The sequence below is a fragment of the Dermacentor andersoni genome, chromosome 11, assembly GCF_023375885.2.
Source record: "Dermacentor andersoni chromosome 11, qqDerAnde1_hic_scaffold, whole genome shotgun sequence".
NCBI classification, from domain to species: domain Eukaryota; kingdom Metazoa; phylum Arthropoda; class Arachnida; order Ixodida; family Ixodidae; genus Dermacentor; species Dermacentor andersoni.
This window is the reverse complement of record NC_092824.1, coordinates 86313366-86331134: the sequence shown is the minus strand read 5'-3', so window position 1 is coordinate 86331134 and position 17769 is coordinate 86313366. Positions and strand designations below refer to the sequence as shown.

Below are 17769 nucleotides of genomic sequence, written 5' to 3'. Positions count from 1 at the left end.
AAATAATAATGAGCGTCATCTATACAGCTTGTGATAAAATGAGCAGCACCGCACCTTTCGCGAAGCACGGTCATGTCGTGTGCACTGCCGTTGGTGCATAAATTTTTTTGCCTGTGTTAAGTTAGAAAACAACTCAAACAAGGGGCCTGCAAGAATATGTATGTATGTATGTATGTATGTATGTATGTATGTATGTATGTATGTATGTATGTATGTATGTATGTATGTATGTATGTATGTATGTATGTATGTATGTATGTATGTATGTATGTATTAGCTGTGGGAGTGTCAAAGTGGCGGGAAAAAATGTATGCGTGGGAAGCCGGTCCCGTGGTACAGCTAGAGAAGGGGTGGGAGAGTGTAAAGAGCATAGAATCGCACGGTGCAGGCAAAGTGGAGTATTGGCACAAAATTTCAAAGCTGCACGATTCCCCTTAGTGGGTATGCGCCACAGTGATGATGATGATGATGATGATGATATCATCATCATTCGGTTTCAGAACCCGGTCGTAGTAATTGACGAAAAGCACGAGAGTCTGCTGATCGGCGCCGAGAAAAACGAAATTGAGCACACAACGCTACTTTCCAAAACACCGCATCAGGGAAAAACTAGCACTGGATACTTGGACCCGCTCACAATGCTCAGAGCAGTCTGTCCGCTACATCCCCTCCCCCCTGCATTCATCATGGTCGTCATCATCAGCCTGGTTACGCCCACTGCAGGGCAAAGGCCTCTCCCGTACTTCTCCAACTACCCCGGTCATGTACTATTTGTGGCCATGTTGTCCCTGCAAACTTCTTAATCTCATCCGCCCACCTAACTTTCTGCCGTCCCCTGCTACGCTTCCCTTCCCTTGGAATCCAGTCCGTAATCCTTAACGACCATCGGTTATCTTCCCTCCTCATTACATGTCCTGCCCATGCCCATTTCTTTTTCTTGATTTCAACTAAGATGTCATTAACTCGCGTTTGTTCCCTCACCCAATCTGCTCTTTTCTTATCCCTTAACGTTACACCTATCATTCTTCTTTCCATAGCTCGTTGCGTCGTCCTCAATTTAAGTAGAACCCTTTTCGTAAGCCTCCAGGTTTCTGCCCCGTACGTGAGTACTGGTGAGACACAGCTGTTATACACTTTTCTCTTGAGGGATAATGGCAACCTGCTGTTCATGATCTGAGAATGCCTGCCAAACGCACCCCAGCCCATTCTTATTCTTCTGATTATTTTAGTCTCATGATCCGGATCTGCGGTCACTACCTGTCCTAAGTAGATGTATTCCCTTACCACTTCCAGTGCCTCGCTACCTATCGTAAACTGCTGTTCTCTTCCGAGACTGTTAAACATTACTTTAGTTTTCTGTAGATTAATTTTCAGACCCACCCTTCTGCTTTGCCTCTCCAGGTCAGTGAGCATGCATTGCAATTGGTCCCCTGCGTTACTAAGCAAGGCAATATCATCAGCGAATCGCAAGTTACTAAGGTATTCCCATTAACTTTTATCCCCAATTCTTCCCAATCCAGGTCTCTGGATACCTCCTGTAAATGCGCTGTGAATAGCATTGGAGAGATCGTATCTCCCTGGATGACGCCTTTCTTTATCGGGATTTTGTTGCTTTCTTTATGGAGGACTACGGTGACTGTGGAGTCGCTATAGATATCTTTCAGTATATTTAAATACAGGTCGTCTACACCCTGATTCCGTAATGCCTCCATGACTGCTGAGGTTTCGACTGAATCAAACGCTTTCTCGTAATCAATGAAAGCTATATATAAGGGTTGGTTATATTCCGCACATTTCTCTATCACCTGATTGATAGCGTGAATGTGGTCTATTGTTGAATAGCCTTTACGGAATCCAGCCTGGTCCTTTGGTTGACAGAAGTCTAAGGGGTTCCTGATTGTATTTGCGATTACCTTAGTAAATACTTTGTAGGCAACGGACAGTAAGCTGATCGGTCTATAATTTTTCAAGTCCTTGGCGTCCCCTTTTTTATGGATTAGGATGATGTTAGCGTTCTTCCAGGATTCGTTACGCTCGAAGTCATGAGGCATTGCGTATAGAGGGTGGCCGGTTTTTCTAGAACAATCTGCCCACCATCCTTCAACAAACCTGCTGTTAGCTGATCCTCCCCCGCTGCCTTCCCCCTTTGCATAGCTCCCAAGGCTTTCTGTACTTCTTCCGGCGTTACTTGTGGGATTTCAAATTCCTCTAGATTCTCTCTTCCATTGTCGTCGTGGGTGCCACTGGTACTGTACAAATCTCTGTACAACTCCTCAGCCACTTGAACTATCTCATCCATATTAGTAATGATATTGCCGGCTTTGTCTCTTAACGCATACATATGATTCTTGCCTGTTCCTAGTTTCTTCTTCACTGCTTTTAGGCTTCCTCCATTCCTGAAAGCATGTTCAATTCTATCCATATTATACTTCGTTATGTCAGCTGTCTTACGCTTGTTGATTAACTTCGAAAGTTATGCCGGTTCTATTCTAGCTGTAGGGTTAGAGGCTTTGATACGTTGGCGTTTCTTGATCAGATCTTTCGTCTCCTGCGATAGCTTACTGGCATCCTGTCTAACGGAATTACCACCGACTTCTATTGCACACTCGTTAATGATGCCCATAAGATTGTCGTTCATATCTTCAACAGGCATTCGGCTTTACCGAATGCCTGTTCTGTAGCTTGATCCGGAATTCCTCTATTTTCCCTCTTACCGCTAACTCATTGATCGGCTTCTTATATACCAGTTTCTTCCGTTCCCTCCGCAGGTCTAGCCTAATTAGAGTTCTTACCATCTACATCCTCCTGGTCATCATGAGTGGATGTAGGGGCGTAGACCTTCAATTTGTGCCTCGTATTAAGTTTCACAGCAAGACTTGCCACCCTCTCTCGTTAATGCTATAGAATTCCTCTATGCTACCAGCTACATCCTTATTAATCAGGAATCCGACTCCTAGTTCTCGTCTCTCCGCCAAGCCCTGGCAGCACAGGACGTGCCCGCTTTTTAGAACTGTGTGTGCTTCTTTTGTCCTCCTCACTTCACTGAGTCCTATTATATCCCATTTACTACCCTCTAGTTCATCCAATAGCACTGCTAGACTCTCCTCACTAGATAACGTTCCAGCGTTAAACGTAGCCAGGTTCAGATTCCAATGGCGGCCTGTCCGGAACTGCTGCGTCGCAGGTCTGACCGCCGCCGTAGTCAGTTGCTTCGCAGCTGCTGGGGACTGTAAGAATCGCACCGCTGGCACGAGCTGTTAGAATCTCAGTGCTGACGCCCGTTGTTGCAAATGGGTCGCAAGCCCCAAGGGTAGCGTTGGCCTGGCGGCCTGGGGCACAACTGGAAGCATCCGAAGGTCCCGGCAAAGCATGAGTCGACTGGTAACAGAACAACTTGTTTATTCTAACATCGCAAAAGAGCGGGCGGTCAGGTCGACCGAAGTGGAGAGACGGGAGAGCACGTAACTCAACGGAAGAAATCGGAGCCTCTCTCCTGGCGTCCGGGGGCAGCTGCTCTTATACTCTCGGCGTCGCGGGCAAGAAGGAAGGTCACGGGATGAGACCACGTGATGGCGGAGCACGGACGAGCTGAGAGACATGTTGAGACGAGTGTAGTGACTCAGCCGCCGAGCAGGCGCCGATCAGACCTCCTCGCTTCACACTTGGGGAGCTCCTCTCCCCGGCTGCCGCGCTTTGACAAGCGTGGGCACACACACACACACGCACACACGAAGACACGTGGCACTGAAACACGCCTGGACGCGCTTGGCGGGGAGGCTTTGCGGCAGCTCCGAACGGGCCAAAATGTCCGCCGTTTTGAAGGAAGCCCCGGCGTCCGTTGCATCCGCGCCGGCTATACCGCGCGTCGTAGGCGAAACGTAACAGACCGCCCCGCCGGGGGAAGGAGATCCCGATGGTCAGGGGACTGCATCCGCTGTCCGGAGGGATGTCGCTCGATGATGCACATAACCGAAGTCGGGCGTCCGTCGGCGTTTCTTGAGCGCAGCGCACGGAGAAGGCCTCGTTCTCTCGTTCAGGTTCACACAGGACACTGCAAAGTGACTTCGGGAGAGTTGACATTTTTGTTCTCGTTCCCGGCAAGCGTTAGAACTACGCCGAAACTCAACCGCTCAGCCAGCAAGCACGAAACAACCCTCACCAAGTCCTGCCAGGCTCTTTCCCCTTTTATACCACTGCCTAGTTCCTTACAGTAGTCTAGCAGCACTCAGAACGCGTCCACAAATCGGAAAATTGCACTAGAAAGCACATCATCACTTTGAAACACTACACAAAAGCAATATGTTAAAAATCCTGCCTCAGGAAGAAAAACATCAGTAACAAACAACTTTGAGGCTGATTCCTACGTTAGGGGCTTCGATTTAAGCCATCGGCGTTACCGTTGAGACTCCCCTTTTTAAAACGCACCTCAAAGGAATATTGTTGCAAAGCGAGGCTCCAGCGCAGGAGGCGGCCATTTGTGGAAGAGATGGTCTGCAGCCATTGGAGAGGGCAGTGATCCGTCTCGAAGCATGCGAAGCGGAGAACGCAGCGAGCGACCGTACACTAGCTCAGCTGGCGAAAACCCCGTAGCCGCATGCGGCGCGGTCCTTAATGCAAACATCACCCCAGGCAGACACAGCTCCCAGTCAGTTTGTTGTTCAAACCACAATGCTCTCAACACGCGCTTCATGACGGAGTGGAGCTTCTCAACGGAATTCGACTGTGGGTGGTACACTGAGCTGTGTAACAGCTTTACCCCGCACCTTTCGAGAAAGGCTGTCGTCAAAGGGCTAGCAAACACTGTGTCCTGATCTGACTGGATTTCCGCAGGAAAACCAAGTCGCGCAAATATGGACAGTAGTGCATTGACTATCTCAACTGAGCTGAGTTCTTTAAGCGGCACTGCTTCAGGGAACTTTGTCGCTGGGCAGATCACAGTCAAAATGTGTCTGTACCCCGTGGTTGTTACCGGCAGAGGTCCCACTGTATCAATAACGAGCCGTCTAAAAGGCTCCGTAATGATAGGTACCAACTTCAACGGCGCCCTCGATTTGTCCCCTGGTTTGCCCACCCGCTGACAGGTGCCGCATGTCTTCACAAAGTGGTCTGCGTCCCGAAAACACCCTGGCCAATAGTACTCTTGCAAGAGACGGTCCTTAGTTTTCTTAACTCCTAGGTGTCCGGACCACGAACCCCCATGCGACAAGCGCAACAGATCCTGACGGTAGCATTGAGGCACGATCAGCTGATCGAACTCCACTCCCCTGCGGTCTAGATACTTCCGGTACAGGACCCCACCTCTTTCCACAAAGCGAGCATTTTTCTTGGCGATACCTTCCTTGACAATGCAGCGTATGTTTTCTAGGCTGCCATCCTTCTTTTGCTCGGCTATCAAAGCCGACCGGCTGACTTTTAGCAACCTATTAAGTCCGTCTGACGTAGGCGCGATGAGCAAATCTGCAGATAGCTCTTCTAACTTTCCCGTGTCGGGAATTTCCTCTCCAGTATCTGGTGCCTTTAACGCTACAGGCTCAATTTTATTCAGTTCGGACGTGCTCTGAATATCAGCTTGCTGCGCCTCTGACCCTTTCTCATTGTTCGACAACGTCGGCCCCGCAACTACCGCCTTTGCAGCGAGCTCCCGAACCTTCGATCTGGTTAAGGCCTGAACGCTAGCCTCACCAAACAAAAGCCCCTTCTCGCGCAGGAGGTGATCGGACCTGTTCGAAAATAGGTACGGGTACTGGGGGGGCAGCATAGATGACACTGCGGCCTCCGTCTCAAGCGCTCCGAAAGGTCCTTCAATAAGCACTTTTGCTACGGGCAGACACACGCTATGAGCTTCCACGGCTTGCTTGATCCATGCGCACTCGCCCGTGAACATATCGGGTTCTACGTAAGAGGGGTGAACTACATCCATGGTAGCTGCGGAATCGCGAAGCACTCGGCACTCTTTCCCGTTCACGAGGAGGTCTCGCATGTAAGGCTCGAGAAGATTCATGTTCTCGTCAGTGCTGCATAAAGACAAAAACACGACTTTTGTTTTTGTTTCTGGACACTGCGCCGAAAAGTGACCCGGCTTCTGGCACGTATAACAAACGCGCGCTTGCCTCGTCTCGAACCGCTTTCTGCGTTCGGCTTCGGCTGCCGCCGTCTCCTTACGTTCGGTCGGACACTGCGCCGAAAAGTGACCCGGCTTCTGGCACGTATAACACACGCGCGCTTGCCTCGTCTCGAACCGCTTTCTCATGGGCGTGAACTTCGGCCTCTCAAACTTGGAGCCAAATTCACCCTTTTGACCGTCCTTAGCTCCGCGAGCCCGACGCGTCACAAACTCCTCGGCTAGCTCAGCGGCTCGAGCCACCGTACTAACGTCTGGCCTATCCAAGACCCAGTACCGCACGTTCTCAGGTAACCGACTATAAAACTGTTCTAGCCCGAAACACTGCAGAACTTTCTCGTGGTCACCAAACGCTTTCTCTTCTTTGAGCCACTCCTGCATGTTTGACATAAGCCTGTAGGCAAACTCTGTATATGACTCACTTTTGCCTTTCTCATTTTCCCGAAACTTCCGACGGAACGCCTCCGCTGACAGCCGGTACTTTTTTAGCAGACTCGATTCCACTTTGTCGAAATCCTCTGCCTCCTCTCTATTCAAGCGAGCGACTACGTCGGCCGCCTCGCCGGGTAGCAAAGTGAGCAAGCGCTGTGGCCACGTTTCCCGAGAGAACCCCTGCTTCTCGCACGTTCGCTCAAAGTTAACCAGGAACAAACCAATGTCCTCTCCAAGCTTAAACGGCCGCATCAGGTCAGTCATTTTGAACAATACTCGTTCTCCTGCACCGTGTGCCTGACTTCCATTACGAGCGCGTTCCATCTCTATCTCGAGACGCTTCATTTCCAAAGCGTGTTGACGGTCGCGCTCTCTTTCTTTCTCTTGTTGCTCTCGTCCTATCTGTTCTTTACGTTCACGCTCTTGTCTTTTTGCCGTCTCCCTCTCCTCAATGGTCTCAAGGCATTCCGACAGCTCGTCATCCTCAGCTTCTAACTCAAGAATAGCCCTTAGCAGTTCTGGTTTTCTGAGTTTGTCTGAGACATCCAGACCCAACTCTCTTGCAAGCTCCAGCAATTTCGGTTTGCGCAACGACTTCAAATCCATGGCTGCTCTGAATGCTGCTTTCTCTACTGCCTACTATTGTCTTGCCGCAAACTAACCCGGCAGCAACGACAACCACAATTACCAGCTCTGTTTCTAACACTAACAAAAGCCTGGCAAAACTCAGAAGAAGAAAGTCCCGCACTCACCAAACCTCGCAGCCAAGAATTCAGCGCAGTCGTTCCGCTGCAGGCAACCAGTCATCACACAGGGCTCGTTGCACTGCTCCCGGATGGTCGTTGTGCTGCTCAGCATACATTCAACCGCATCTCTTCGCTGCTGGCCTCCGTTGTCGCGATCTCACCGCTGGCAACCAGCTGTTGGAACCTCAGTGCTGACGCCCGTTGTTGCAAATGGGTCGCAAGCCCCAAGGGTAGCGTTGGCCTGGCGGCCTGGGGCACAACTGGAAGCATCCGAAGGTCCCGGCAAAGCATGAGTCGACTGGTAACAGAACAACTTGTTTATTCTAACATCGCAAAAGAGCGGGCGGTCAGGTCGACCGAAGTGGAGAGACGGGAGAGCACGTAACTCAACGGAAGAAATCGGAGCCTCTCTCCTGGCGTCCGGGGGCAGCTGCTCTTATACTCTCGGCGTCGCGGGCAAGAAGGAAGGTCACGGGTTGAGATCACGTGATGGCGGAGCACGGACGAGCTGAGAGACATGTTGAGACGAGTGTAGTGACTCAGCCGCCGAGCAGGCGCCGATCAGACCTCCTCGCTTCACACTTGGGGAGCTCCTCTCCCCGGCTGCCGCGCTTTGACATGCGTGGGCACACACACACACACGCACACACGAAGACACGTGGCACTGAAACACGCCTGGACGCGCTTGGCGGGGAGGCTTTGCGGCAGCTCCGAACGGGCCAAAATGTCCGCCGTTTTGAAGGAAGCCCCGGCGTCCGTTGCATCCGCGCCGGCTATACCGCGCGTCGTAGGCGAAACGTAACAGGACTGAGGGCGGCGTTTGATTGTTGTATTCATATAGGAGGTTGTGGCCAAGTACTGCACCAGGGTGGCCAATCCTGCTGTGGTGAAGGAGTGCGTTACCGGTTTTGGTCACCGGGATCAGGCCGCACTCCAGGCCTGTTTATGCAATTTTATCAACACGCGGATCTTTTTTTTAATCCGGTGGAAAATTTCCCGGCACCGGGATTCAAACCACGGTCCTCTTGCCCGCGAGGCGGATGCTCTACCTCTACGCCATCGCTGCAGTGCATTATCTATTTGCAAAGTGTTTATTGGGATTTTACTTGTTCACAGTATTGATGATTCTATTTTGCTAGAAAGATTTCGAATGTTGATACAAAAAGAAAGAATGAAAGAAACGAAGGAAGGAAAAACCCGCCGCGGTGATCGAGTGGTTAATGCGGTCCTCTACTACATACGTAAAAAATAAAGAACGCTCGCGTACTTATGTTTAGGTGCACTTTGGAGAAGCCCAGTAGTGGAATATAACCCGGAGTTCCCAATACGACGTGCCTCATATGCAGATCGTAGTTTTGGCTCGTCAAACCACAGAATTTATTATTTTTAAAGAAAGAAAGTGGGTGGTGGGGGGGGGGGTTATTTCGCAGATTTTGTCGTCTGCTTGAGCAGCCGACACAAGGTGCGCTGTTCTTAACCGCCACCTTTTACGGATAACATTAAGCTCATATTTCAGTCACACGCTACAAATAGTCACTGACACAAATCGAAACACTTTTTTTTTTGCTATAAACCTTCTGTCATTATTTATGCAACAAAATTTTCATATACTGCACAGATAGCTCGTTGTAATCAAGCGCACCTCCCGGCTATTTCTACAACGAACGCACTAATAGCTGGTTATTGTCACTCGCACGCAATTTTCGCGAGAAAGACAAGCCACCGTTCGAAAGAAGAGAAGGGACGCGTATTGTGCCGCCATCTCTGGAGCCGTTCGCCAACTAATCCCGCGCATGGTCAGTGATGCCTTGCCCGCGGAGTGTGCGGAGAAGCAGGCAGCACAGCAGCACAGCCAGCCGGGCCGCCCGCGCTCTCTCCCTATGCAGCAGCTTGCATTCGCGATCGCGAGTGGCTGGCTGACAGCTCGCTTCCATGTGATCCCGCCGCCCGATGGGTTACGAACGCCGCCTCACTCCTCCCGGTTCGCCGAGTCGCCGTGGAGCAGCGACTAGCATGACGGTGAGCGCATATCTGCCAGCCCCCCGTTTCACTTCATCTTCTCCCACACTTTTTGGCGAAACGGAAGACAAAAAGCGCGGTTCCGTCGACTGAATAATAAAAAAAAAAAGACAAAAAATAAGGAAGAAACGACGCCGATTTCACGTCGTACTCGTGGACGCGCTGATCGCGTTCGACGGAGCAGAGGAATTCGGGAAGCGCAGGAGCGTCTTGTTTTTGCGGCGTTTGGAGGAGGCGGTGGGTTCGCGGCAGCTGTCGCTTCCGACAGAAATGCTTGCGTCGTCGACGGCGTTTGGTGTACGTACCTGCATGTGCGCTTTCGGCCAGCTGCGTCGTCTGTTTCGTTCTTGCCGCGGCTCGGTTGGCGTGGGACTGTTGACCGTCTGTCTCTTCGTGAAGGTGTGAATTGCTGTGTCGATCACTGCGCGGAGTGCGAATCACACCGGGAGTCCGTCGTGCGCGAATTGCGGTAAGCGTTGCACTTCTTGATTTGCTCGGTGTCGTATCATCCGCGCCCTTTTCCCCCGGCCGCTGACTTTCGCGCGATGAATCTCCAAAACACGAGTTGCACGTATGTGTGACAATTTGTGACGCGCAGCCTTGCGATGTGCGTGCGCGCATTGTGGCTCTAAAGCTTCCGGGGTAAACGTGTCGAGCATGCTGTGCTTCTGTATTGCGGTGTTATACACCGGTGTTTCTCTTTGTTGGCGGGACGATTTCGACTGGGAGCGTGCTCTATTCGGTATTGTTGTGATCACAAAACGAGCACGCCATTTTTAAAACGCGTAGCAGACGACGCGCGTTCCACTTGCTAAATGAGAAGTGGTAACAGGTGCCCCATTTTTCGAGATTACAGCTGCGATACATTGAAACAAGTCGCTTTCGCGTGTCAATAGAACGATTCGCATTTTATATCTGCGCATAAATTAAATGGCGTAAGACATTAAATTAAGCTTGGGTTACAAATAGGGTCAAGATGCATCGGACCAGAAAGGTATATCCTTCTTTGAAGAATGTGTTTATACCATTAAACGTCAAGCAAAAAGAGATTTTCCGACGAATAAGGTTAGAAAATGGGTAGAATAACATGTCGGCAATAGAACCATTTGGGTCGGATAATGTAATGATTCCATTACATTGCCAATACGCGCATCGTCAGTGGTCCGAGCGACGTTCCGTCCACGTGATCATCCGGATCAGCCGGCCGGGAACGGTAACCGATACGAAATAAATAGAATATGGTGAAATGAATTGTTACTTTCTGGAGTCTACAATTTCGAGTAAAACATGAAGGGAAACGTCACTGCCGTGTGACATTGTCTGTTCGCCTGTCAGCCAGGCTCGGGCTGTATCGAAAAAAAAAAAAAAAAAAAACATGTATGTCTTAGATAACTACCTTAAGACACTTATTGGGTACCTTGTATCTGTATCGTGATGCATTCGGCAAGACGTATATCAGTATCTGTATTTTCGATGCATCGTACGAAGTATCGTACATCTGAAGACACAAGGTACACCTATGCCAAAATCCACAAAGACACACAGTCACTGAGAGCAGTTAAAACGTATTCCGAGGAGACACTTTCATGCGAACTCAGTTTCCTTATAACCAAACACGATTGAGAAAGCCGACTGCTGTTCGGCTCTGGTATTAGTTGTGAATAAAACTTTAATAATTAACTTCTTTAATTATACTTCTTATAGGTAGGATGGTCCAACCGCAAAATGGAAGTCAAGTCGATGCTTACAGCGTACCATCTTGCTTGAAACGTTCTGCTTAGCACCAGTTTTAAGACGTGCAGACTTCACACGTTTCGTGAAATGCATGGCTGATCTGGCTGAAGTTTTACGCACCGTACTTGACACAATACAGAAACACGTGATCTGGAACATCAGTGCACATCGCTGCAGATTTTAAGTACTTTGGTTGCACTTTGCAAGCGCCTGATGTGCGTCTGCTTCTGAAGTGCGTCTGCTCGTTTTCGTCGCTTTCGGAACAAAACGCACTCGGCGCTTCTCTGGAGGTCTTCTCCACGCGCAGGCGCCGTCAGTAGCAGGACGGCACGGCGACGGCGACGGCGCAAATGCTCCTCGAGAGTTGGTATAATTGCTATCGGAATAACAGAGAGCCTTGCTGCGTTGAACTTACTCTGCTCGTCGCCATCGCCCTGCCCGCACCGCTGTCGCATATCTCTCTCTCTCTACGTCGGCTGCTGTTTGAAGTTACGTGGCGTAAAAGACGACTTGTCGTATTATTTCACTACTGCTGCATTGAATTTATTTACTAGTCTACCATTAGGAATCAGCTAGATGACGTGAGTCAGAAACAGTTTGGCGGCCGTCACAATTCGAGAGCAGCGTGAGAAGGTCTACACATGGAACTCAGAGCCCTGGTGCCGCTGTATACACTGTCGCTCTATACTGTCTTTGTGCCAACTCTATTATAACTCCAGCCGTCTTTTACTATTTTCCACCGCTGGTTCATTTGCTTTTCTCCTATACTATATTTAAAGAGATGATGAAGAGAAAAAAAAACATATGTGAGCTGTATTAGTAAGTTACCCTTGCAAAAAAAAAAAAAAAATATCGATCCAAAAAACTGATCTAATAATACTGTGTGCAGAGGCTTGGGTATTAAACCGTATAGGACGCCCCTCCCCTGCCCCCCCCCCCCCCCCCAAAAAAAAAGAAGAAAGACGGACATCGACGTGGCCTGTGAGTTCCCTCACCAGCTCGGCGTGACATAATGGATTTTGACCTCGTCTGCTCGGACGCAGTGAATCTTTTTTTTTTTTTTATTGGCAAAGGCGAACTTGTACACTGTGTTCTAAAGAAGCCGAGGACTGGACTCGGCAAGTTTCAGTAACTTTTAGTGCGCAAAAAACGGTGCAAATACCGAAATATACTTTGAAATCCATGGCGTCACACCGACGCGCTGACGCTGGGATCTCGGCGTGATATTAAAGAAAAACTTCGACCTTCACTTTCTATTCTTATAATCAACGTATTACCGATAAACCGGCGAGGATAGAGTTCCGAAACAATATTCTTTGTCAGTCTGTACTGATATAGTGTTTCTCGTTAGTATTCCTCTAAAGCTCGAGGCATTCGACTAAGTAACCATATACACAATTATTCACCTCTCTGCGCGCACTTTGACATTAGAACAGAGCATGCTTAATCGTTTCTTCGCCATTTCCAGACGCTACGGACTTGTAGTCGCCATGGACAATTTTTCTCCTTGTGTAAAGTACCGCGTTCAGAGAATCGTATACCCTCGATGCGAGTTCGAAACAGCATTTTCTGCAGCGTTTTCAAGTATATTAACGCATCTCTCTCTTGGTTTCATTCATAAAGTTCCATGGTTGGCTTCCCCTCTCCATCGTTCGACGCGTCCCCCTTATGTAATATTTGCTGGTCATTTTCGTGCCGCAGTTTTGCACATTTCCTACACCGCGTGTAAACATTTTCTTTTTTTTCAAAACAACATGATCTACCGTCTCTGCGTCTGACGGGTGCAAAGTCAAGTTTGGATGCACATTTTGCAAGACAGTCATCGGCGGCGCGTATTGCTCCAGCTTCGAGCTTCAGCCTTCACCTAAAGTTACGCAACACTTTGAAAGTTGCTGCGAACCCAATATACAGTTTTAGTGGTAACAATGTTGATGATTATGACGATGATGATGTGAGTACCCGCTTTGAAATTGGGTGGTGACAAATCTCACCAAGCCTCTTTTGACCTTTCAGTGCTTGTACCTTTTTAAATACCTTCATACCCTAAGCTATATTTACTGCCGCTTACTGATGGCTACACGGAACAAAATCTGTACATTGCGGTGTAAAATTTTTAAACTTTGTTATCTCCATATGACACGTGCAATATATATTCATTGCATAATATGCAGATTATGCATACGGAAACTTCATGTGGCACAATTATAAAACTATACAAACGAACACGCTTCAATATAAGGCACTGACCCGCTTTACGGAAGAACCGCAAAGCAGTGTATCGTACTGGTGACAGAGGCGCCATGAAAAAAATATCCTCATTGCGCAGCGTAATTCCACTAACTGCTGCGCGTCATGTCGGCCCCGTACATTGTTCGGAATTAATTACGATATAGATAGTTGTTAGAACACCGAAATAATTTTGTATATGTGTGTGTCAGTAGACGTAATTTGAAAAGATGATTGTCTGGCTGACGGGAGATGAGAAATGCGCCAGTAAAAATGGGTGGATGGATGCAAGGTAGGAGCGTCCCCTTTGAAACGGGGTTGATGGCAGTTGCCACCATTCTCAGCTTTTTATTTTTGTTTAACTGTGTTGGAAGTTATTAAAATTCACCATTTTCTTTAAATACATCTTCCTACACTTTTAACCTTATGTCACCTCTCTGCTTTTGAGCCACCAATCCTCCAATCGCTTTTTGCTAATTTCCACCGCATATTTATTTAGATGACTATTGTTATCTCTAAACTCTAGGGCCTCAGGAAGCGTGACTGTGCCCGCATCGACATCGGGATGGATACCATCACATTTTAGTGTGAGGTGTTCTATTGTTTCTACAGATTTACCACGCACAGTATATGTGTCTTCTTCTTCGTGAAATTTCTTTTTATAGCTCCGCGTTCTAAGAAATCCTGACCTAGTTTCAAAGAGAAGGGCACTGCCTCTTGAGTTATCATAAAATGCTTCCTTCCTGATCTGCTGTTTCAAGTCTCGATATAGTTCAACACTATGCTTCTTTTCCATTGAATTTATCCAATTTTTACCTTCCACGTTTTTAACCTGTCGTTTAATGCTCTGTCTTTCTCCGTCCTCGTGTCTGGCATACTTACTGGTTAGCTTTCTAGTTCTTTTCCGCCATTGTGAGTCAACGCTCTTTCTGTATAGGTATTTAAAGACCTTAGCTGCACACCTGTTATCGACCAATTTCCTCAGGCGTTTTTCGTATAGGATTTTACTCTGAGCTTCCCGTGCTTCGAACGATGCCCAGCCCATATCCCCCTGTACTGATTCGTTTGTAGTTTTCTCATGGGCACCTAGTGCTAATCTTCTAACAGATCTCTGATTTACTTCTAGTCTCGTCTGAACTTCTGCCCTTAAGCACAGGACCGCATTCCCGAAAGTAAGCCCCGGCACCATTACTCCCTTCCAAATACCTCTCAGTACCTCATACCTGTTGTACCCCCACAATGCTCTATGTTTCATTATCCCGGCGTCTCTTCGCCTTTTTGCTATGAGAGACTGTTCTTGCTTTTCCGTGTACCTCTGCCCTTTGTTTATCCATACCCCGAGATATTTGTATTCTGCCACTTGTGGTATTTCATGGCCTTGTATTGTAAGCTCCTGATCAGTTGTATCTTCGGAAAACATCCCACCGGACTTAGCTGCACTAAAACTGAAACCTAGACTGTCGCCTTGGTGTCCACAGTAATTTACCAGAGTTTGCAAATCTTCCTGGCTATCTGCTAACAGTGCAATATCGTCCGCATACATTAAACCCGGTAGTCGTTGCTCAACAACCTTTCCGCCTAATCTCTACGACAAATTATACCCTAGATTGCTTCCTTGTAGCCTTCTTTCCATACTTATCATATAAAGCATGAACAGCAGCGGTGATAGAGGACAACCTTGCCTTAATCCTTTGTGCACCTCGACAGTTGTACTCTTAATTCCTTCCCATGTTACTTCAACATTATTTTCTCGATATATTTCCTGTAGAAAATCAATTGCCTCATGACCGATACCTTCATCTTTTAATATGTTCCACAGGAGTTCCCTGTTCACATTGTCGTATGCACCGCTTATGTCCAGAAAGGCTAAATACAGAGGTCTACTTTCCGCCTTAGCTATTTCTATGCACTGGGTAAGCACGAACAGGCTATCATCTAAGCGCCTACCACTTCTGAACCCGTTCTGAAGTTCTCCGAGTATTGTATTACTTTCTACCCATGACTGCAATTTTAATTTCACCGCCTGCATTGCCAGCCTATATATAACTGATATTATCGTAATTGGTCGGAAGGATTTTATGTTCGTCTTATCGCCTTTTCCTTTATAAATCAAATTCATTTTACTCTGTTTCCAGCTGTGCGGAATTTGCTTATTTGTTATGACTGCCTCCAATGCCTTTATCAGCGTTTCCTTGCATCTTGGGTGAAGTTAATTAATTAACTTGATTGGAATTTCGTCTATCCCTGTGGACGTGCCTCTTGGAACATTTGCTTCCGCCTTTTTCCAGTTAAGATTGGTCAGTTCTAAGTTGTTTCTATTGTGCTATACTGTGTTGCTTCCTCATTTGGGGCGATTACCCTATCGTTTTTCCTAAATGACTCAGCTATAACTGAACCAATGTAGTTCACACCGTCATCTCCCTCTAAGCAATTTCCCTCGGCATCGTGAATCTGTTCCTGCTTTCTGTGGTTCGCTTTACCCAGCCAGCTTATATGCTTCCAGAATTTTCTTGTCCCCCCTTTAGTTGCATCGCGAACTTCAGCCAGCCAACGATCAGAGGACTGCTTTATTTTAGCCTGGACGAGGACCTGTACTTGTTGTTTTTTTTGTCGATAAGATTCCCATTTTAGGCCTATTTCCTCTTCAGATAACTGCGCCCTCTTCTTTGTGTTTCCATGATGCCAACCGTCGTTGTTCGATGGCCTCCGTAATTTTCTTATTCCACCCATTTCGTGGCTTCCTCTTTCCTCTCCAACGGTCTACTCCTTTTACTTCTTTTATTTTTATACTAATGAGTAGTTCTGATTATAATCCCACTGTTCCATGGGATGTTTCTCTATTGCTTCTTCTATGCCGGCCGCTATTTGCGCTATTTGTTCGTTATTTAATTTTGCGTACTCTTTTTGACTTCCCTGCATTTCTCTTTTGAGCAGGGCTCCCAACTGTAGACTAATACGCTTATGATAACTTCCGAGGCTGTACTTCCCCTCTTCGTCTATTTCCATTATTGCGAGCTCGCTATACATCCCCTGCGACATTAAGCAGTAGTCAATGATCGTTTGCCTCTTACGGGATTCCCACGTGATTTCTCCCTCACACTTAGTTTATCTATTTACTGTAACTAGGTTGTGTCGTTCACAGAAGTCTAGCATCAACTTCCCGTTACAATCTGTGTATCCATCCAGATCCTCGATGTGGCCATTCATGTCACCCAGCAGACAAATATCGGCACCTTCTCCAAACTGCTTTATATTGTCATTGAGACACTTCACTAGATCCTTGTTCCCTTGCCTGTATTTGTCCCCTGTCCCTAAATAAACTACTCCTTGCCATGTCTTTTTACCGGCAATTGTACCTGATACCCAGGCATGTTCTTTGAAAGTTGACTTTACTCTTTGCCAATTTGTTCCTTGATGTATCAGCATACCTACACCTCCTCCCTTCCTCTCCGTTGTTGTTCTGTTGCTCCCTTCCCAGGCGTCGCCTTCAATAAGCGGTGGGTCTTCTATATCCCTGAGATGTGTTTCGCATAGCGCGTATACACCTACTTCTTCGTCGTTTAACTGCTGTTCTATTTCTAACCACTTCGCTCTCTTTCTGCCGCCTTGCATGTTTATGTACCTGATCCTGGTGTTAAATTTCTTTTTTGTAGTTTTCTTCCTGGACCTCCTAGTGGCCATTTTATTGGCGTCAGCCTCTATTGTTGCACTTTCTACTTTGTTTCTACCTACCCCTACGCCCTGAGCCGCAGTGGACCCCCTAAAAAAGCTACTGCCCGACCTGCCAGGCGTCAGCCGATCTCGGCTCCTAGCCTTCCATTAAAGTGGATGCCATTTCGTGTAAAGCCTCCGCCAAAGCCTGCTCTATGCACTTCTCTGTTTATGTCTGCCACTTCAAAGCCTTTCTCCTAGCTTAGCTTTCTTATCTCACGATTAACAGCCACAACGCCCTTGGTAATTTCTCCGTTCCGTCCTTGTACCTCCAGCACTGTGCATACCACGATCTGGACTTGCTGTGCTATCGCCCTTAAATCGTCAACTCCCCTCCGCTAATCTTTCCACTACTTTTGCTGCTTCACTATTCAAGACATCATTTAGCCCCGCCGCTGCCACTGCCAAATTGCGCTCTGCAACATTCTCAGAAAGCTCGCTTTTTGTTTCTCTCAGTACTGCGTCCATTGTCCTGCCTGGGAATGTCCCGACTGCTACCCGCTTATCACCCTTTGCACGCTCCATTACAGCTCATTTGCACCTCCTCATATTTGAGTCACCACCGATAAGTACTAGGGCATTCCCTTCCTCCCTCCTAACTTCCAAATTATGCTTCCTCTTATCAGTAATTGTGACCTCATTCCTTGGGGTTAGCTTGTATCCCTCCTCTCTTCGCGCCCGCTGGCGCCCCTGTGGCTGCAGCGTCGCCCCACTCGGGGCGTGTTGTGCTGCTTCACTAAAACTAAGCCGATTGACCGGCGGCGAGCCGACGACCGCTTG

General features: G+C 48.0%; 2 protein-coding genes across 6 annotated transcripts in view; one reads left to right on the top strand and one right to left on the bottom strand.

Moving 5' to 3' along the window:
- Positions 1-17769, top strand: part of Cpes (Ceramide phosphoethanolamine synthase) — a 93775-nt gene that overhangs the window by 650 nt on the left and 75356 nt on the right. Inside the window, exon 1 of one of the 4 annotated variants that reach the window (XM_055064233.2) lies at positions 9045-9318. The exons of 1 other annotated variant lie outside the window; for it this stretch is intronic. The gene's annotated coding sequence lies outside the window, so the exon portion shown is untranslated. Of the gene's footprint in view, positions 1-9044; positions 9319-9698; positions 9788-17769 lie in introns of those variants that run through there. 2 more of the 4 variants (XM_050167847.3, XM_055064232.1) reach the window with 2 other exon arrangements.
- LOC126518007 (nucleoredoxin-like protein 2) overlaps positions 1-17769 on the bottom strand; it is a 73535-nt gene that overhangs the window by 12883 nt on the left and 42883 nt on the right. Inside the window, exon 1 of one of the 2 annotated variants that reach the window (XM_050167849.2) lies at positions 9624-9698. The exons of the other annotated variant lie outside the window; for it this stretch is intronic. Within the exon in view, the coding sequence (XP_050023806.1) occupies positions 9624-9629 (6 nt within the window). The 5' untranslated portion in view covers positions 9630-9698. Of the gene's footprint in view, positions 1-9623; positions 9699-17769 lie in introns of those variants that run through there. 2 annotated transcript variants of the gene reach the window in all.